The sequence below is a fragment of the Phlebotomus papatasi genome, chromosome 1, assembly GCF_024763615.1.
Source record: "Phlebotomus papatasi isolate M1 chromosome 1, Ppap_2.1, whole genome shotgun sequence".
NCBI classification, from domain to species: domain Eukaryota; kingdom Metazoa; phylum Arthropoda; class Insecta; order Diptera; family Psychodidae; genus Phlebotomus; species Phlebotomus papatasi.
This window is the reverse complement of record NC_077222.1, coordinates 47,782,883-47,804,544: the sequence shown is the minus strand read 5'-3', so window position 1 is coordinate 47,804,544 and position 21,662 is coordinate 47,782,883. Positions and strand designations below refer to the sequence as shown.

The 21,662-nt window shown below is 34.0% G+C and overlaps 2 protein-coding genes across 14 annotated transcripts in view; one reads left to right on the top strand and one right to left on the bottom strand.

Annotated features, from left to right (window-relative positions):
* The window catches only part of LOC129799485 (SRSF protein kinase 3-like), a 50,196-nt gene extending 36,852 nt beyond the window's left edge, over nucleotides 1–13,344 (top strand). For all 5 annotated transcript variants that reach the window (XM_055843406.1, XM_055843404.1, XM_055843407.1 and 2 more), the window contains 5 exons: nucleotides 606–1,057; nucleotides 7,643–7,965; nucleotides 8,032–8,175; nucleotides 8,240–8,510; nucleotides 12,885–13,344. In XM_055843406.1, coding sequence (XP_055699381.1) covers nucleotides 606–1,057; nucleotides 7,643–7,965; nucleotides 8,032–8,175; nucleotides 8,240–8,510; nucleotides 12,885–13,066 — 1,372 coding nt within the window. In that variant the 3' untranslated portion in view covers nucleotides 13,067–13,344. The remainder of the gene's footprint in view (nucleotides 1–605; nucleotides 1,058–7,642; nucleotides 7,966–8,031; nucleotides 8,176–8,239; nucleotides 8,511–12,884) is intronic.
* The window catches only part of LOC129799484 (rhotekin-like), a 68,387-nt gene continuing 59,909 nt past the window's right edge, over nucleotides 13,185–21,662 (bottom strand). For all 9 annotated transcript variants that reach the window (XM_055843401.1, XM_055843393.1, XM_055843395.1 and 6 more), the window contains 3 exons: nucleotides 19,831–20,242; nucleotides 19,567–19,762; nucleotides 13,185–13,719 (listed from right to left, as the gene is read on the bottom strand). In XM_055843401.1, the coding sequence (XP_055699376.1) occupies nucleotides 13,508–13,719; nucleotides 19,567–19,762; nucleotides 19,831–20,242 (820 nt within the window). In that variant the 3' untranslated portion in view covers nucleotides 13,185–13,507. The remainder of the gene's footprint in view (nucleotides 13,720–19,566; nucleotides 19,763–19,830; nucleotides 20,243–21,662) is intronic.

Here is a 21,662-nt window from a genome sequence, read left to right as displayed (position 1 = left end):
AATGCGATAAACTGTAGGATTTTTTTTGCTACACTTTTTCGTACAATTTTTTTGCTCACCGTTTATCGCATTTTCGTTTTATTTCTTCAATTTTCTTATATTATTTTCACCTAGTGCCACCGAGTATGAGATAATGTAACACGGTAATTGAGAATTTGCGTAAAAATTACAATTAAAATGCGTAAATCAACGAAATACGGTGAGGGCTTTGACGGTGACGGTGAGCATTTTTTTGTCAATGTGATTCTGCCCTAAAGCCTTTAGAATTAACTGACACTTAAATAATCTTACCTACCATGAGCTTTTATACGTTTATCATACTGCAGCATTACGGCTTATTCTGCTTAACCAGTGAATTGAAAATGAAAGTTACTTTGGTGAAAAAAAGCGCATAAACTGCATAGACTGTGTAGTTGAAACCTAATGAATTTTTAAAAATTGATTTTTCATTAGGAAACACAAGAAATTTTCTGCACGAACAAGTTCAAATGTAGCCCAAGAGGAGTTATGAATATTATTTCAATAAAATTACCATTGAAGAGGGTTTCTTTTGGACATGTAGAGCAGAACATGAGCAAAATGTTTCTCCTGTTATCTTCTTCCAGGGAGGAGAAATATGTGGCTCTAAAAGTGGTCAAAAGTGCTCCACATTACACAGAAACAGCTACAGATGAGATTCACCTGCTTGAGGTGATCAGCACGGCGGACCCTTTTGATCCCAATCGTGACAAGATTGTCCGCCTGCTCAATAATTTCACAGTACGTGGTGTAAATGGGATCCACACGTGTTTGGTGTTTGAGGCGCTGGGATGTAGCTTGTACAAGTTGATTGTGAAGAACAACTACCAAGGATTACCACTGCATTTGGTACGATCAGTGATCAAGCAAGTGCTCCAGGGCCTCGACTATTTGCACACAAAGTGTCACATTATCCACACAGATATCAAACCCGAGAATATCCTTCTAGTGATGGACAATGTGGCAGTGGTCAATCAGCAGATTGACGATGAAATAATGTCAATGAGAGCACGAGGACTTGAATTTCCTGATTCTTACGGTAAGTGTTTTGCAATTTTCTTTCCCGGAAACTTCATTAGCACGAGTTGTTTGTCTAGCTATTGAATTTCTCCATCTATCTCATTTCTTTTCTGTTTAAAGAGTTTTTTTTCCGTTTTTCCTAAAGAGATTATTTTTTATTGATAGAATTTTCTGCAATATTGAAAAGCAAATCAGTTTCTATTTAATAAAAGAAAATCTAAAGGGGAAAGAAATTGAGCATAAAATTAGAGTTAGAAGCTTTGAATTTTTATCATGATACTTTATTTCAATTTTCGCCACATGAATTACCCATGAGGGGTATATAATATTCAGAAAGAGAACTGACTATTATACCCTGGTGAATAAGTTGTGCAGAAGAATGGGAAGAGATTAATAATATAATTAGTGTCTAATGGGGAAGCCTCAAGGGCTTTTTCTTTCAAAAGTCATTCTCCAAGAGTTGAATGGGCAGTTGAAAAATATTATCCCAAAGTATTTCACATAGAGATTCAGCAGATAAAGGTTCTTTTTGAGCAATTTGGTGGAAGAATATTGTTTGAAATGATTTCTAAATTGTTTGATAAAAGGTTAAATTGAAAAATTCCACGGAAGGCTGATATTGAGATTCGAAAGGATAATTTTTCACGGGGATATTTTGCCTCTTCTGAGTGACTAGGGGAAACTGGGGCAAAAAGTCACAAAACGGATATTTTATTTTTTTTTACAAGCTACCCCAGCGCCCCAGAAATTTCTAATTAGCGCAGTTTTATAGGAACTTTACCACTCTACAACTTTATGAAAGTCATTTTCCTCTATTTTGTGAGGAGAAATACATTTATCGAGCCGTTTCCTAAAACGTAATTGTGTGACCACTCTCAAGAATGCTGGGGCAAATAGTATCAGGCATAAGATATTATCACATTTTGATTTCCTTTATTATAAAAGCTATGCAAGCCATTGTGAGGAGACCTCGGCCTCGGGGCAGACCTAGGACAAGGTGGCTGAATCAAATTCAGAATCTTGCCTTGGAACGCCTCGGGATCGAACCCGAACATCTTCCTGAAGTGGCGGAGGACCGACAGGCGTGGGCTGCTAGATTGGATGTCATGGGCCCGCGACCCCAATAGGGATAAGCGGTTGAAAATGAATGAAAAAATGAATTATTACGAGCTTTTCTTAAATTTAAAAAAATAGCTAGGTGACATATTTTCATAGGAAATTTTTATTCCTCTATACCCTTTCAACCCATTCAGTCAGTGTACCAGAAATACTTGAGATAGAATGTTCATATTTTGGGATTAGTTTCCTACAGATTAATAGATGAATTTTTTGAAAAGAAAAAAAATTAATCTATTATGGGGGCGCAGGGAGCCCCTGTCAAACACACGTCTTAACGGTCGCTGAATTTAAATTCTGTGCTTTAATTGATTTCAAACTCTATTGATTTAGATAGAGTAACTATCCAATAAAACAAATTGACAATCAGAATTCAAATTAGGAAATAGAAAAAAGGAAAATTTAAAAAAAAAAATCGACGGGATGTCGAATTTTCCGTCCGCCATTTTGAGCAAAAATTTTGCATGACCTTCCGCGAAGCGAGAAAACAATAACAAAATGTATTTTCATCTCTGTCAGACCATTTTTCCCAAGTAATTGAAGAACTAAAGTTACTAAAAATCCATTCCCGACAGCAATTCGGATAAAAGTTGCCCAGGAATAAATTATCTAAAATCACTCAATTTGCGTATGATGTATAATACCATGGTAAGGAATGGGTTAAAACACAGTTTTGTCGGTTTTCTCTATCTGAACGAGAAAAGCGCTTTGAAAGCTATTTTAGAAAAAAACACACAAGAGACTGCAAATCAAATCAATGCAAACAAAAAGCGGTGAGACATGGAAATGACGTTTCTTCTCGCCGTGAGACATCAGAAATTGCTTCGGTCTTTGATACTTTTTGCTCCATACCTTTTGTTACTTTTTACCCCAAGGGGTCATTCTTAATAAAAGGATTTCTGGAGAAAGGAATCTTTGTAAAATTCTAAAATAGATAGTGGTTTCGTATTCAAAGAATCCAAATCATTTAGGAAGTATTCACCAGTGCAATAATTTTGGAAAATAAATAGTAAAAATTTGCATCTGTTGTAAACAAAATATTTCAAAAATAGTGCAAAAAATTTCAATATTTTTTATATTCTAAATTTTTTGTTCCAATTCCAAGAAACTTACGACTTTGAAGAAGGTCTATGGAGGCCATCTATGGAAAAAATTTCAAGCTGCTATCTTATTTATCTTGGAAGATCTTGAATTTTCAAATTTTCAATTTGTGACTTTTTGCCCCAGTCTCCCCTATAGAAAGAGAATGAATACATAATCTTATTTAAGAAAGTGAAAAGGGTCCTAGGATAATAACGACATAGAATCAGTTTTGGGAATCAGTTAAGCCAGAGGGTCCACGGCGTCCGCAGTGAAAAAGACTCAAAGAAGACACAAGAGAAAAAAGACTCGGGAAGAAGTATTAACGCCAAAAAAAAAGAGAAAAAATACAATATGTATCCGCAACCGTATCATTTTCTACCCATCCCTCAGGGTGGATCGGCGGTATGGGGTTGGGGGAGGCAGGGAAACCAGCCCATGTCCTTGGTATACCCCAACACAGAAGAGCAGGGCCCAGAGACTCCCAAAGAGGAAGTGGAAAGCTTCGATTCCTTGGGGATGACCTACGCTGCTGTTGTGTTGGTGCCCCCCCCCTACGCCCTGGGTAGGAGCAAAACCGAAATCATGGCGAAGGCGATCCAGTGGAGGGACCTTCACGAGTAGACGTAGGGGAGACCGGGGCAAAATTAGCCAACAAATGAAATTTTTCATTGCGTATATTTTATACAAAAAATGTAGCAAGCTGAAGAATATTTCAATGAATGAGAAGGGATGCATTTACTTCGAATAAGTAGTCATTTCCTCAATATTTCTTCTAAAGCAGGCTATAATATCCCACTGTCTAATACCATGCGTGGCTAATTCTACCCCGGTTTCCCCTATATTAAAATTCGCTAGGCGGTCGTAGAAAGGAGGACTATTCTAAACCTCATGTTAGAAAACAAGGCCCTCTTTACCGATAAGGAAATCAAGAGGCTTCGAAAGTACTTGAATCCTACATTCATCTTCAAGCCTGCGAGGAATTAAGCAGAAAAAATGCTAGGGGAAAGTGGGGCACCTTTGAAATTTGGATTTTTCTCCTATATTTAAGTGGAACTGAGCTATATCATAATGTAATTTAGCTTCTCAATCTGTTTATGCAGCTAAATTATATCACGTTAATGTGATATTATCACGTGTGAAATTGATTAGCTGCAGGTGTTACAGCCCGGAAAAAGTTAAATCTAACAAAATATTATTGATATCTATTAATTTATATAAGTACAAACATTTACAAACTTTATTTTTTGGGTTATACGAATTACAAGGTTTACAAGCATTTCGTAAGTTGCCTTTAGGAATTCACGAACAATTTTAAGAAATATTTGTTCTGCGCAAAGTACTTTCTCTTTGAGTGTGAGCACGGTGACGGCTGGAGTTTGATTATTATTCATTGAATTATCTATAATAATTTTATTGAATTAGAATTTTAATACAGAGGATTTAAGAGGGTAGACATTTCGCCCATATACGGAAATAGCTTTGAATCTTTTTAACGAGCTTTTAAGGTCAAATTGCTTATTTTTGTAACCTATAAGGACAAATATATACTTATTTAATAAAGGAAATTAATATATTATTATTGTATTATTATTACTATCTGAATAGCCTTGATATCTAAGATAAGTAAAACTGTATTGACAGCACTGTACAACTTTCTGTAGAAACAATTAATGCGCATCCAATTTTAATGACTTGTCTTTTACGAATTTTGCTTTTTGATTTGATTTAATTCATATTGGTTTTGCACTCAGAGTAATACTTCGGAAAGGACGTTCGAATAAAAAATCTGTGCCAGTTTTCATTTTAAATAATAATTTCTCAAATTGAATAAAATGAGTGTAACTAGCTTCTCGGGAAATGCACCCACTTTTATAACGAATCCAATCACGTCACGCTTTTTTTTTTAATTGATAGCTCGTTATCAAAGTGATGTCCAATTGCGTGGGGCATAGCAAAAAATCGGAAAAGACATTCTATTCTTTTTGTGGAAGAACATTTGTTTTCAATATAGTCAAAGGCAGGGTTTCGGTCTAATTTATGCTCTGCAATTTTATTTTATTATTGCCGACGTTTCGATCCTGGATGGGATCTTCTTCATGGCATCAAAGTATCAAGGAGAACAATTGTCAATTTCACATAAAACACTACTTCCCGATCTTGGACTTCAACTGGTGATGATGGATGAGAGAGCTTCAAAAGTACAAGATTGGGATTGACTATATTGATACAAAAAATGGTCGAAATCCATTAGAACATTTTTTTTTTATCCCGGCCCTCGGTGGTTGGACATCTACACTCAGTCCCGGAATTATGCATCTGACGAGATTATGCACCTGACGAGATTATGCACATACAATTATGCAAGTTTGCCTACCATTGGGAGTCAAATTGTGACATTATTTTTGAAATACGCCTGAATTTATATTATTTTGTAACGCGGGAAATTTGAAAACACTATGCTTGTTTTTCAGAATAAAACTTTAATTTCTTTTATTAAGGTAAAATTTTTAAATATTCTAACAATTTCTTGAAGAATTTTGGCCATAGAGTACTGTTTGTTGATGAACTTCTTTCAAACAGTTGCTTTTTTTTTGTTGTGACTACTTTTACTCCGCACGAAATTCGTTCTACGGCCGATTTATTTATAAGAAAGCCCCTGCGGGTATGCAAATTTTCTTGATGTATAAAGCCAATTCGCGCGTTTTTCTCGGTCCAGAAAATGTGCATAATCCCGGGACTGAGTGTAAAAAGAAAATTCAAGATATATACTCACTAAAAGAAACCCTCATAGTCAAGCTTTTCACTGATCATGAAAAATTATTTTTACACCCCCTAGCACTGTACTTCATCACTAAACACTATTCATTCCAGTTCTTGGTCAAAAATGCTTCTAGTGAAGGTTGACTTATGCCCTAGACACACTTACGACTTAAGCCGAGAGACGACTTAGTGGAAAATTATGGAAATGTAGCTTAATCATTATTTCGAATAAAATTACGCTAAGCCTTCTCTCGACTTATCCTTAGGTCTGTCGAGGCCCTTATGGGGGCAGAGGGTGGTGGGTCACGGAAAAAGATCAGAAGTCAATATCTCTTACCGTTTGACGTCCAGTTTGGTAACAAATAAAAAGTAATTTGAAGAAAATTTAGTCAATTACTGATACCTTAACGATTCTGATTCCTTATTAATTAGTACCGATGCAGTAGGGTATGAAATTTCAAGACCTTTCCAAAAATTTAATCATGTGACCGATCGGTTGAGAAATATGTAAGCCCTACTGAGTAGTTGAACTTTAATCTTGTAAAATCGAAAATGGCGACTTTTCAGATCATAGGTTTGTATGAACAAAATGTCCGCCTGGATTATTCCCAATTATATCCATAAAAGTAATCATCTTTTTAAGGATTAGAAAGAAGTATAGGATGTGAGAAAAAACAGATATTGTTTTTATAATGGAGGAGGAGGGGTTACTGAATATGTTAACCCTTAAACGACGAGAGACTTTTTACAGACTGAAAATCAACAATAAAAATTAAACTGAGAAACATAATCAATGATAAGTCTTACATCTAACCTTGGAAAGTCCAATAGAGTCTGATTAGGTGTATTTTGCGCTTCTATGAACGATAGGGATGAAAATAGCCTAAAAATTTAAGTAATTTTTCTGACAATACCAATGAATAATATTTTTCGCTTTAATGAAATATATTACGTATGAGTATTGTAGTTTTTATTGCCAAAAGGGTTTTGTTAAAAAAAAATTGGAAGTATAAAAAATAAATAAAATCAATTATGAATTTGAGAATTAATTAAATTTAAATTAATTAAATTAAATTAATTAAATTCGCCATTTTTGAGCTTAAATATGTATTAAATAGCAAATAGCTAGACTTGCAAAAAATATTCTAGATTCCTTCAACCTTCTAATTCGCAATTACGTACAAACATAAGAAAAAAACAGGGGCTCCTCGAAATTTCATTTTTCCATACATTTTTGCATAGAGGCACTGAAGAAAATTGGCAAGTTTTTTCCTAAAGAGAATTGACTTATCAGTCTGATATATTTCGAAATCGTGTAATAAAAGCCATACATATTTCATAATGTTCGCCGAAATAATAAAAGAACTAGGAGCAAATTTGTGTCAGTCGTGGTGCAATATCTGCAAAATTTTAACAAGGAGAACTGAAAAATAACTTCACTTTTTTTAGGCTTGATGGGCCCCTAGAAAAATAACTTTAGGTAGTCAGGAAAAATTATTTTCTTTATGGGACACCGGTGTTCCAATCGTCCTTAAAGGGTTATAAAGGCAAATGGGACTTAAAATTTTGTTTATTTGAGCTATTAAAACTATTTAACATAAAATACTAAACTTTGTATATCCCTCCTTTTGATTGTATTGGACAGTGAGTGCATTTGAGAAACGTTCCCACAATCGGAGCAGCATCGAAGAGGATCTCCTCAAGAGTACTCCAATATCGTCCTCTGGCACTTCGAAACAAACTACAGGTACCACGAGTATCGACATCTCGTCGCCGTCGGAAGAAGAAATGGTTAGCGGGGCGGCCTTCCGGCAGCAATCCAGCCTCGAAGATTTTGTGGATAATTCTGGGGCGGCAGCCATTGCGGGTGTCCTCACGGGATCCGACTTCCCGGGACGCTATCGTGTCGAGAGGCGCAGCAGTCAAGCACAATTAGCCAAACTCGAATTGGCTGCCTTAAGTGAAAGGGTAAATGTCTCTAGCTACAATACATTTTCCACATAAAATTAATTCTAAATGGATACAATTATACAGACAGGGACAACGTCTGAATTAACAAAGGACCAAACAAAGGCATTTATGCCGTCAACTCAATCATATTCGAGCACTCTTCAGTCGATAATCAATGGGAACAGTATTCGTGTGAAAATTGCCGACTTGGGAAATGCTTGTTATGACGTGAGTTGGGATAATTTTATTGGTTTCACAGAGCTAGAGGGAATAAATGTGGATTTCTTTGCAGTATCATCACTTCACGGAGGACATTCAGACGCGTCAGTATAGGTCCGTGGAAGTACTCCTGGGGGCTCCCTACAATTTTACAGCTGATATCTGGAGTACGGCGTGCTTGGCCTTTGAATTGGCCACTGGAGATTACCTATTTGATCCGCATGCCGGTGACAATTATACGCGCGACGAGGATCACTTGGCGCATATCATCGAACTATTGGGAAACATTCCGCCAAGTTTGATCTTCCGTGGGAAGCACGGGAACAAATACTTCACAAGCACTGGTAAGTTGCAATTGAGTGATTTTTAAATTCTTAAATATCAAGTTATTTAAATTATGCAGCTCTCTACTTCAATTCTTATATCAAGATAGTTAGAAAAATTTTAAATAATATTGAACAAAAATTAACGAAAAACAAGTAGAAAAAAGTTTGAAGTTTTTGAGAATAGAACATTTCTTTAGATACGAAGAGAAATTCTAAAGTTTTTTTTTTTGAATTATGAATAATAAAATGTTAATTTTGTAAACTAATACCATTTTTTTGTATTTTACAAAAGTAGTTTTGACCCAGTTATATGAATAGATAATTAATTTTAACGTGAAATTCATAAAGACAATTTTTGAAATGATTTATAAATAGATTTAAATCATCAATAAACTGGTAAACTTAAAAAAACACCTTGCAAAAATATTTTCCACGATTGTGAGTTGCATATAAAGAACTTTATTTCGGATACGTCAAGAGTTCATTGTCATCCTTTTAAAATATCCAAGAGATACCTAATAATTTCAATCAACTTATTTCCCAAAAATTATGCATTAGCGAGTGTTTTCTGAATATTTTAAATATATTAAATTCGAATTCGATCATTTTGGCAATTTTCCGTAGCTTATGATGAGTTTCTCATTTTTTTTTTAATCCAAAATAAATACGCACGATGAAAACTTTGCGCTGAAAACATGATTAGCTCATAAGACACTTAATTTTATCCATTCGATCGCTTCTACACTGAGAGAAGTCCGAAAAAGTTAAAATAACATTCCAGAAATGTTAATTTTACCCTGCATTATTGATCCAAAATCGGTGTAAATATTACCCTTTTTAGGTGTATTGGGGGTTAAAGTTACCCTTTTTCATGTTAATTTCACCCTTAAAAAGATGTAAAATTAACATTAAAAAATGTTGATATATTTTTACACCTAAAAAGTGTTAAAGTTATGAGGAAAAAAATCGCACCCTCTTTTTTTCTCAGTGCTGAAGCTTCTCTTGATCTTTTTCCTTAAAACAAAAAAGAAACGTTTAAAAATAAGATTTAAATAAGATTTATGCTGATTTTTTAAGTATAAAGTCTAGAAGCTTTTCGGCTTAAGGACGTATCGTTTTAGGACATTATTCTCAAAAGCTTAAAATGCAATTTCTTCTAATAAAAAGCTTCTCAGTTTCATGGGAACGTTTATGTACCTTTTGTCTAAACCATCAAAATCGGTGCAGAAATTGCATTAAAAAAGAGTAACAGAATTTCCTCGAAAAACAGTTCGTAGGTGGATTTTCATTTCCCAAAGTTCTTTAGCAAGGATTTTATTGATTTTTAAATAAGCTCAAATTGCGTTAATGAGCTTAATAAGCTAAATAAGCTCTTGTTTATACTTTTGAAAAACGATTTCTTTCGGAGATAGTCCTTCAATTTCATCCCCCTTGATCTCTTATCAATCCGGAATGATAGGCACCTCAATCTATATGTATAAATATATTGAACACAAGACAAGAAATACAGCATTCCCGCTCACAATTCGTATATCCCGTGGCCCCCGTTACCCATATGCTGACTGGGCTTTTTTCTACATTCTTTTTTGGTTGGTCCCGGAACAAAATTAGTTATCTTTACCAATACCTATTCGATGGTATAGATCTTATTCTGGGCGAAAGGTTAGACCGTATTGCTCATTGTCCTTTAACACTAAACCTACCGACCGTTTTTGGGCGTTTTACTAGCGTGCTCGGTCAAATAGCAGACCATGGTAGGGTAGAATACTCAACATATATTTCTTGGAAAAGAGGAAAAATTAAAATTTGAACACTGAAAATATTTTACATGCATATTTTAAGAAATTGATAAAGTTTGATAGTGACATTGTGCCGTTTAAATATGTATTAATTTTAAAAAGTTTTTTTTTAAACAGGTCAATTTGACCGGGTCTTGGTAGGTTTAGTGTTAAAGCCTCTACACAATGGGAGTAATATTTGTAAAAAATGCTTTTTTTTAAGAAAATTTCCTCTATCATTGTAGGCGGAAACATACATTTTTTAAGGCAATGTTTGACGAAAGTTGCTTCCAATGTGTCCAGGTTATTACAGTAAAATGAGTGATAATTCTCTCTAAAGTTACTTATGGTAGGTGTGCTTTTTTATTGAAAATTTGGACAAATTTGGAGTGTTTGCATCTCGAAATTCATACAAAATTGAATGTGAAATATTTTATCATTTATCGTGAAAATAATTTAAAAAAGAAAAGTCAGAGACTTAATATTTTCTGGAATTTGTAAACAAAAAAGTTATCTTGGACAAAGTTAAAGTAAGAGAACTTTTCTATTCAGATTAACATGAAAAAAAGATTAAGAGTAAATTCCATGATTCGTGTAAAAATCCGCGCCTTGCAAAAAATTTGGTCCTGAGAAAAAATTCGAGGTGCACGACAAAATCTGCGACCCGCATAAAAACTGTAACTTACGCTAAAATAATATCTCGCAGTAAAAAATCCGTGGACTGCCATAAACATCTTTGTCCGCAAAAACATTCCGTGATTTCAGAAAAATTTTGGATCTCGCGAAAATTTCGCATCTGCGAAAATTTCCACGATCCCCCGTAAATTCAAAAAAAAAAAAAACGTGATCTTCGAAAGCATCCGCGAAGAAATAGGATCCCCGCAAAAAAATCTGCGATCCGCTAAGACTTTAAGCGATCTGCAAAAACATTCACGATGAAAACCGTGATCTGCGAAAAATTCCTCGCTCACGAAAGACATTCGTGATTCGCGGTCATATCCGCGATAAAAACCGCAAGCGCGAAAAAATTCTTTGTGAAAAATATCCGCAATTCAAGAAAAAATTCGTGATCCACGATCCAATCGCTAAAAACTCTATGACCTGCGAAAAAACTTGAACATTATTTTTTTCAAATTACTATTTTTTAGTGGGATATCTCGAAAACAGTTTGTCGGATTTTGAAGTGTGGCACCATATTTGGGTTTACTCAATGATGTCTACAATCGGTGGCAGCCAAAATACCGAAAACCAAAAATTCCGAATGCCAAAATCCCGAATGTTCGAAATCCTGAAATGGATGAAATTATATGGAGGAAAATGTTTCGAATAATCTCCCAAGACACAGAAGATTTCCTTTTATCCCCAGCAAGCGCGGATACAATCGTGGGAGTAGCTATGATACTTTTAAGAATTCGGGATTTTGGCTTTCGGGATTTTGACCGGGACCCGTTTATTTATGCTCTAAAAAAAGTATTTTTTAAATTCAAAAACATTAAAATAGTGGTTGGTCATTTTTGGATTCAGAATCGGAGATAGTTGACCAACACAGTAAAAAAATGTGTAAAATTTTACTACTATAATAGTGCAAAATCGACCATTTTAGTTGTTTAATTTAAAAATATAAAAAAAAATGCACAACATTTTGGTAATTTATTGTCACGTGATTGAAAATTACCACTGTTGAAAAATTTTCAACAATGTTGTTTAATTTGAAAATGTGTAAAATTTTAACACTATACAATAGTGTAAAATCTGATAAATTAATTATTTAATTGCGATATGTGTAAAATTTCTCACTGTTATAATCATAAAAATTTTTCAACAATGTTTCGTGATTTAAAACTGTTTAACAAATTCTAAAAATTACCACTATTATAGTATGATTACAGTATTTCACATTATTATAGTGTGCAAAAATACACAACTTTATGGTATTTTTGTCGCATGATCAAAAATTAACACTATTATAGTTTGATCATAATTTTTAACACTATTATAGTGTGAAGCCTTGTGTATTTCAACCAAATTTGTTGAATTTTTAAACAAAAGTTGTGTAAAAATTGTTGAATTTCCAATTAAGACTTATACTTCAGTCGAGATGCTTTTGATTGGGCAAAAGTCATATAGAACATCAAATATTTATATGCATAATAAGTATATTGTGAAGATCCGAGCATCAGATGCAATCATTTCGCATTAGGGTACACGAAAAACCAATAAAAATGTCTAAAAAGGCAAAAAAAAAAAATCAAAAACCTTCGAAATGAAAATGAAATTCAACAATAAACAGAATTCTACAATTTTTGAATTTACACATAAAAATTTAACAATTTTTAAATTCAGCAATTCCAAATTCAACATCTTGAAATTCAACAACTTTAAATTAAACAATTTTAAATTAAACGTTTTTTCCAAATTTAACACTATAATAGTGATGTAAAAGATTACACACTATAATAGTGTTAATTTTTTTTACTGTGAATAAAAGAGAAAATATTGAAGTGATTTCTGATCAATTTTACTTTACTTTTTGACAAAAAAAAACTGAAGTTTTATCGATAGTTTGATTTTTTAGTGAATAAAAAGTAACTTTTTATTTTTTTATTCGCTCAAGGTCATTTGAGGAATATACTAAAATTGAAGCCATGGGGCCTTCAGAATGTCCTGATTGAGAAATATGAGTGGGATCCCATTGAAGCGCGAGATTTTACGGATTTCCTGCTTCCGATGCTCCACTTCAATCCCATCCTTCGAGCATCTGCTGCACAGTGTCTCAAACATCCGTGGCTGGAGTGAGAATTGCTTCACCATTTATCACCACATACTGTACTAAAAGGCGGAAACTCAGAGGAATTGACTGGACAGAGGCTCCAAATCGACGGAAAAAAGTAGACAAGGAAGAGAAATTAACTTATTGCATAGCTAAATATCATCTCTTTCATCATTTTATTGTTAGTCAAAATATTTAATAATAATGAAAAAAACCTAAAATTAAATCTTGTAGACGAAAAGGGTATTGTAATATTATCAAAAGGAAAAAAAATTGAAAAATTAAAAAGGAATTTTGCCAAAAATTGGACCGAGGGAGATACTTTATTGCTCTTTCCTGTCATTTCCGTTTCTCATTGGTAAAATGGAGAGAGGGGAAGTAGGGTTCAAGGATTGGAAATTAAATTACGCGCGGAAATTTTTGTGTGAGAGGAAATTGATCAATCCAGAGCTGAGGGTGGAGGTGGTTCATTTACCACCGCCAAAGGGCCAGTGGCTACGCCGGGAATTGATGGAGCCAACACTGCTGCCGTTGCTCATATTGCTGCTGTGACTGCTACGCCCGGAGGAGTATGTACGATTGCGGAAATCACTCAGCGTCGGCGACGTGTCCACGGAATTCGGAATAGCAAAAATATCCTGAACTGTCGGTCGAGCAGGCTGACGAGGTTCGATTGTTTCTGCAAAAACAGACAAAAGGTAAGAAGATGAATAAAAGAATCAAGTTTATCATCTCTTAAAATAAGAGAATGTGATACAGTAATAATTTGAATATTTGGCAATTACTTTATCTATCTCAAACGTTATACTAAGAGATATTCATTTTTTTCGGAAACAAATACATGGAGAGCATAGGGATTTGTCAACTTTAAATGGCTCTCCCGAAAAGTTCAGTTGTCATCCTGAGATAACTCAGTAAGGAATGAAACTGTCGAAATAAGATGTATATAGAACACTAAAAATCTGATCATGTTGAACGCTAATCATTGATTTTCACACAGTACGTAAATAAACGTCATTCTACACTAAATCCGTATTATCAAATTTTCGGTACAAATGTTTCATTATCACTTAAAGAAAAGTTTCTAATGAGTTTTGATAACATTTAGAAATAAGGTGTGTTTTTCAAATGCTTTCAACGCTATACAGAATATTAAATGAATTCTAATATATCTCGGGTACTATGAAGGTTCTTTTCCCACCAATTTTCAATAGTCTGTCCATAATCTCAATTCCTAGGATATACCCGCATATTCTGGTACCGAAAACACCTTAGTTAAAGAGCTTGCTTAAATAAAGTTCCATAGACCATTTTCTTAAAGAAATTCAATAAAAACTTTCGCCCAAGTGTCTTATTCCACAAGAATTCTCATGAAGATGTTCGCTTAATATTGGCTGAAAGTCCAATCAAATTAAAACCAATGATAAGCCCAGATAAGCTTATGGCAGCTGCGATTCTTTTCAGATGATTTCGGAGTGCGTGCAACTCAAGGTGCATGATACTAGGGATGCTTGCAATTAGAAATGCGTGTAAATTTGATTTTAAGTTGAATTTTTGGGGGGGTAAAACTTGCGTCGAGCCAATTTTATCCTTTTTGGCCGCCAAGAACCGTTTTCTTAACGCGATATTTTATAGTTCCAGCACACCTTTTAAGTCAGAAAAATTTCGTAAAATCGAAATTCAGATCCTTTAATTTCTTAAAAGCTTTGCATAATGTCTATCTTACTCTTTCGCGCTCTTCTCTTTCTCTTGAGCATTACACCAAATTCAATTTTATTCAATCAAATTTTAGGACTGAAAGAATGGGGATAGTTTTATACAAATATTTTGAGAAAGAAAGGGACGCGTATATTGATTTCATGAAATAATACCGAACTAAAAAACGTGTAGGGAAAAGTTCTCTCCTTTCGAACGTTCATGTCTTGTGAATTTCTTTTGTTTTTCGTAAGAGATTTAACACTAAATTATCACGGAATTATCAACAACTGATGATAAGCCAAGTAATATTTGATAGAAATGTGTAAAGTCTCTTAAAAAAACTAAATGAAAATTCACATTATTCGAAGACATGAACGTTCGAAAGGAGAGTACTTTCCCCTACCGCAGCCATTACTTCTACAACTCAAAATTGAATTTTCACGCACTCCAAGTTGCAAAAACCCTGATTTGCAAGCAATCCGAGGTAGCCTTTAAAGAATCTCAGCTACCATGAGTTTATCTGGGCGTATCACCGATCATTATCTATTTTTAATAGTTTGAGTACAGAAGTCCAACAAAAAATAGTTCATTGAAATTGGTTAATAAACATTACAGGTAAAGTCCGGTCAATTTAGATATAGTAAGGTTAGAGGTAGAGTAGGGCGGAGTAGGGATGGATGGGACCCATCGTTAGAAAGGTTTCGATCTCCAGATACATAATGATACTCATACATGCTCATACTGGCTGCAGCTGCATCCCATAAATAGGATATTTCACACATTCAACACAATCCAATCTAGTACGTGTTGCAAATGCAATTGGTTTCCTTGAGATGTTTTCAGAACAGATTTGTAATTGAAAATCCATTTATGGTAGGGTAAGTGTGCCAAATTCCGGCTAGCTTGCAATTGCGGCCAGCTTGCAATTCCGGCCACCTTTTTTGTTCCTCGAATTTCCATGATTTTTTAGTTTTTACATACTCTTGAGATTATACAATGCAAAAGAATAACAAAAAAATGTAGCTTTGACAAACGAGATGACGTGAAAAAGACATTGGATTTTAAAGTAAACAAAGACGATAAACTGTCTACAAGGTTCTAAGCAACACTCTTTCAGAAGAAAGAATAAAAAAAATCAATTTCTATTAAAGATATTACATTTCAAACTTGAGACTTTGGCGCTTGCATGCAACTATGCCAAAATTTGGCACACTTACCCTACTATTCCAAAAAATAAAAATGAGAAATCTTTCATCTGAACCTGAACACTTTCTTTTAGTATCTGCTTCTGCGTTATCGACTTTTCTTTGTGCTGGCTCCTGGCCATGACTGTTTTTCCTAGTCTTCCACGTGTTTCAAAAACACAAAACAGTCGCGAAAGGAACCAACACAAAGAAAGATGATAACACAAAATCACACAAGAATGACCACGTAGGGTTATTCTCATGTTGTTATTAGAAAATGCACATGCCCTTGCTTCATACTATCCCAAGTTTCGTAATGACTAAATTCTTCCTATGTTTTTGAATATTGAATGAGACTGCAAAAAAACGGGGCACATGAAAACTGGGGCCTTTCCCTTAGTATGGATGCAGTGAATAACATTTATTGAGAATTATAGGAAAAAATGGGTCATTACGAAATTTAGGATCGTACGAAGCATGGGAACTGGGCACTTTTCCCTACTAAAAAAGTATTCATCAAGAAAAAAATTTCTCTTTTTTCATTGAAGTAGCACAATAATTCTAGTTTGGAATAAAAAAAGCGTGACATGCGTCCGAAGCTTTGCTACCTTTGCTAGCTTAAAATTGTGGTTAAAATTTGACCTTAATAATTCAAGATGGAGATTTCTCCGTTAACCCTTTAAGGACGATTGAGTCACCGGTGACCCAAAAACGAAATTTTTTCTATGGCCATAGGGTAAGTGTGCCAAATTCCGGCCAGCTTGCAATTTCGGCCACCTTTTTTGTTCCTCGAATTTCCATGAACTTTGAGACTTTACATACTCTAGAGATTACACAATACAAAAGAATAACAAAAAATGTAGTTTCGACAAACGAGATGACGTGAAAAAGATATTGGAAGAATTCCCGAAGAGCAAGGAACTATGAGAATGAAGGTGCTCGAAATAGGGCACCAAAGCTATGTCTATATTTTTATTCATTTTAAAATGTATTCAGAATGATTTTAGAGTAAATAAAGACGGTAAACTCTTTACAAGGTTCCAAGCAACACTCTTGCAAAAGGAAGAATAAAAAAAAATCAATTTGTATTTAAAATATTACATTTCGAACTTGAGACTTTGACGCTTGCATGCAACTATGCCGAAATTTGGCACACTTACACTATAAAGTGATATTTTCATCTGAAAAATCAGACAAAGTGATTTTTTTGACTCTCAATTTTTGACCCTCTCGTCCTTAAAGGGTTAAAAGGTGTTAAAGGATGAAATATTCAGCTGGACTACCTCCAAAATATATCCGAAAATGAACGAAATCGCCATGGCCAGTTTTGAGAAATAAAAAAATCTATTTTGACGTGTTTGACGGGTGAATAAAGGGAAAGGGAGAGAGAAGAAAAGAGATAAGTTTCGAGATAATGTTATTTTAGAATTTTGAAAATAGTTTTGAGCTTTTAATGTCACGCTGTCCGTCTGTGCGTTTGATCCGTCCGGCTCTCGCCAGATCTAAAAGCCAAATGGTAAGACATAACAACATGACACCTAAGTGGACCCTAAACCAAAACCATGTTTTTCGGGATTCCTCGAAAACGCGTCGTGCGATTGTTTTCATTACTAGATATGTTTTTGAGGTTTTCCAGGCGGATATTTCGTCTTCATACGTCGTTACGGTTTACGGTTTAAAAGACTCTAGAGAGAGAGAGAGTATTTCTCCACCGAGTGGTATCATGCTCGGGCTCGTTGGAGAGGTCTTGGAATTTCCGATAAAACTGAACCGGTTCATAATCGATAACTAGGGGACGCTACCTTCGGACGATTCAAATTCGGACAATTCAATTTTTTCACTATGTTTCTTATGGATTTCACCCATATATCTTTTTTCTGAAAATTTGAGGTATTGGACTACCTAGTAAAATGTAATATTATAATATTGGCCAAATTCATTTATAACAAATTGAAAAAAAAATATTTGTGCGAAACATAAATCATCCAAAGGTAGCGCGTTTTCCCCGAAATTCAATGACGTTATTCCTAAGCTATTTTCGGCGATCTTTTAAGTGATTCAATCTGTTCAATAAATCGGTTTTGTGACCCGGTAAACGGTAAATAACGCGAATGTACTTTTGAGGTATAGCGTCTAAGTCATGAATTCGAGCATCCTGCAACTCTGGGATACTTTAATTTGATAGAAAATCACTTTAATGCAAAATTTAATTTCAAAATATTGAAATTATAGTTTTACAGGCAGCAACGTTCAAACCATATTTATTTTAAATATAAATTCCTGTTTCTCAGTACTATTTTACGTACAAAGTTTGACTGTATAAATTTATTTTATTAGCAGAAAGTTAATAAAATATTCATGAATCATTTTAGCAAGTGCTGGAAGTTAAGGGTATAAAAGGTGGAGCAATTAAAAGTTTCTTAATTAAACAATATTCAGGAAATTTTTGTTCTATAGTGCATAATATTCAATTCTCAGTATGGCAAATGTAATTAAGTTTAGAGATTGGAATAAAAATGTTTTAAATTGATTTGTTTTTGTATTCAGAGCTCAAATGAGTTTATTTACTTATGCTTAAAATTTAGTTTCGGCAATTTACATGAAGCATATGCACTTGAGAACCATCATTGAAAAGTGCATAAAACATAAAAATCATTATGGAGAATATACAAATACAAAAATTAAATCTTATAAAAAAATTCATACTTTTACCGCTTTGCTATGTACACTGAGAAAAAAACGGGGTGCGATTAACTTTTTTTCCTCATAATTTTAACATATTTTAGGTGTAAAAATATATCAACATTTTTCAATGTTAATTTGACACCTTTACCCTTAAAAATCATCATCATGAAAAAGGGTAACTTTAACCCCTAATACACCTAAAAAGCATAATATTAACACCGATTTCGGATAAATACTGCAGGGTGAAATAAATATTTCCGGAATGTTATTTTAACTTTTTCGGATTTCTCTCAGTGCAGTTACGAGTTTCATGTATAATTCAGTATAAACAAGTTTAAATGATCTTATCAAGAAATGTTACTAAAGTATTTTAATTAATTATTCTATTAAAATATTATCATTATTGTTTAACTTAAATTCTCTTTAGAATGTTTAAAATTGCAAGGCTCTTTGAAAATCTTTACTAACTGAGATAAGTTAATATAATTAATTTGCCCAATTTAATTTGCAATGCAGATCAAATGAATAAATTTAACAAAATAAAAACCAATTTAGATAAAATAAACAGTTTTGATAAGAAATTTAAATTTTTGCGCAAATTCTTCCTAGTCTCTTCTTCTTGCTTTGAGATTTTTATTCTCATCCCAATTTCTTTTTTATGAGAAATATGCCATTTTTTCTCATATGCATCTGCCGTACTTATCTGCAGCAATAAAATCTTTAACAAAAGTATCTATAAGAAACCTTCAATAGAAGTCCACAAATTTTAGTTTATTAAGATGGATGTGCAAAAATTACTTTTTAGGTAGAAAATATCAATGTCAAGTCCAACTTTTCTGTATATATTCCCACAGAAATAAGTCACTAAAAGATAAGCAAAATCGGTAATTTTCCACTCGTAATAGTAATCGAGAGAGAAATGTCAGGAATATTTTACGATGGCAGACAAAAACACTTACCGAAAATTGGAACTTGATCATAAAGAGATCCCTGTCTGGAAGAGCGTGTGAAGTAACTTTTGCTACCTGGCGATGCCAGTTGCATTGGCAACGCAAGTGTTATATGTCCCCACATCAGATGCTCCTTTATGGCCTTCTTTATGGCTGCTAACCACTTTGTTTGTTCCGTCATCGATTTTGTCCGGAACGTATAGTCCTAAAATGGTATCAAAAAAAAAATGTATAGAAAAAAAATTAGATTTTTTATTATGAGTTTTTAATCACTTCGAGCGCTCCCTCTTCCAGATTAGACAAAATAAAGTCAGTATCTCCTTTCTGCTTCAATTTTGTATCTCTGGTCACATCCAAACACCTCCGTGGCTGAATGTTGGCCTTCATTGTCTCTTCATCATCCCACACTTCCAGTCGGAATGCTTGTAGCCTGGCAAAGCCATCAATGGGCCTACAAGAACCCTTGGCCAGCAGACTCAGGTCCCCCATGAGCACCGGTTGCTCCATTACGTCCGGCTGAAGAGCCAAACGGCAGCAGAAATGGCCAAAAAGTGGCAATTTCCCACCAGGATTCTGGGACATGGTGCTGTTATTTGGTGAGAGGCACAGATCATGTGTGTGAGGTAGATCCGAGGCATCAGACAATGTTAAATGAGCTGTAGCAATTAAATCATACTTTGGGCCTCTGCAATAGAAAATTAACCAAATGAATTCAATTTACAGCAATGAGAAATGATTAATAAAGTTTCAAAAGATTTTTTTTTGTATTAAGTGTGTCTGCTCTATAACTTTCCAGAACATTTTATGTTTTAATTATATGATATAGGGCGAAGTGAGGCATCTTTGAAATTGGGATTTTTCACCTATTTCTATATAAAATTGAGCCTTATTGTGACATAATTTAGGTGCACAAGCAGATTGAGAAGCTAAATTACATTATGATATAGCTCAGTTCCATTTAAACATAGGAAAAAATCACAATTTCAAAAGTGCCCCACTTCCCTCTATTAAAATTTTCCCCTATGTGTACAAAGCGGAAATTCGGGATTAAAAATAGAGGGATTAACATAATTTTGCTGAATCTATTGAGTTCAAAAAGGAAAATAAATTATTAAAAAAATAATTAAAATTAAAGAAATAAATAAAGAATAATTTTACTGAAGTAGAGATCGTCAGGTTAAGAAAAATGTTCCGTAAAAAATATGTATAATTGCAATCAGATCAGATGAGTGAGGTATTATCTGGAAGTCTAGGAATGAATAAAAGCAGCTTTGACTCATATAAAATAAAAACCTAGTTTTTTCCTCAAATGGAAGTTTAGTAAATGCGATGAATATTATAATTTTCTTAAAGAATCGACAATATACATGACGTTGTAAATTAAAAGGGATGGCAAAGCGTCCCAGCTTTGCGGAATGCTTGAACTCACGAGATAGAGCTGTCCGTTAATTAGTTTATCGCATGGTCTTTTGGTGTTTACTGGTCTACTTGCGATTAAATTGATTCATAAATCACAAAAGCATTTCAAAATCAAACATTAACAAAGAAATATACATTCTTAATAGTTCTGACATGAGTTATACAGGGAGTTCCGCATTGAAAGAATTTTTCGGGACCGAAAAAAACCCCGAGAATTATCTCCAATGGCACAGTACAATTGCGTATCTGCAGGAGATATCTTTGGGATAAGTTATGAAAATGCCGTGATGTATGCAAAATATTTTTAAAGCCGACGGTTCATAAGAAATGTATTTCAAATTTACCGCGTGAAAAAATATTCACATACATTTGGGGGTATTTCAAAAACTATTTTATAAATGGGCTCCCAATAGTAGGCAATTCATATCAAATTCTTTCAGTCCGTGTTTTCTCTCAAGTCGGAACCCCTTTTACAACCATACAGTCAAACAAAAAAGGCTAGGCTAAATGTGCCAAATTTCGGCCAGCTTCTAATTTCGGCCACTTTGAGTGTAATTTCGGCCATGCAAATAAATTAATTAAAATTATGTATGTAATCTTCGAATAGTCAATGAATTCATTTTGCTTTTAAATATTTATTTATTTTAGGATGTATTAACACATAGACCTTCAAATTTTAGGTATAA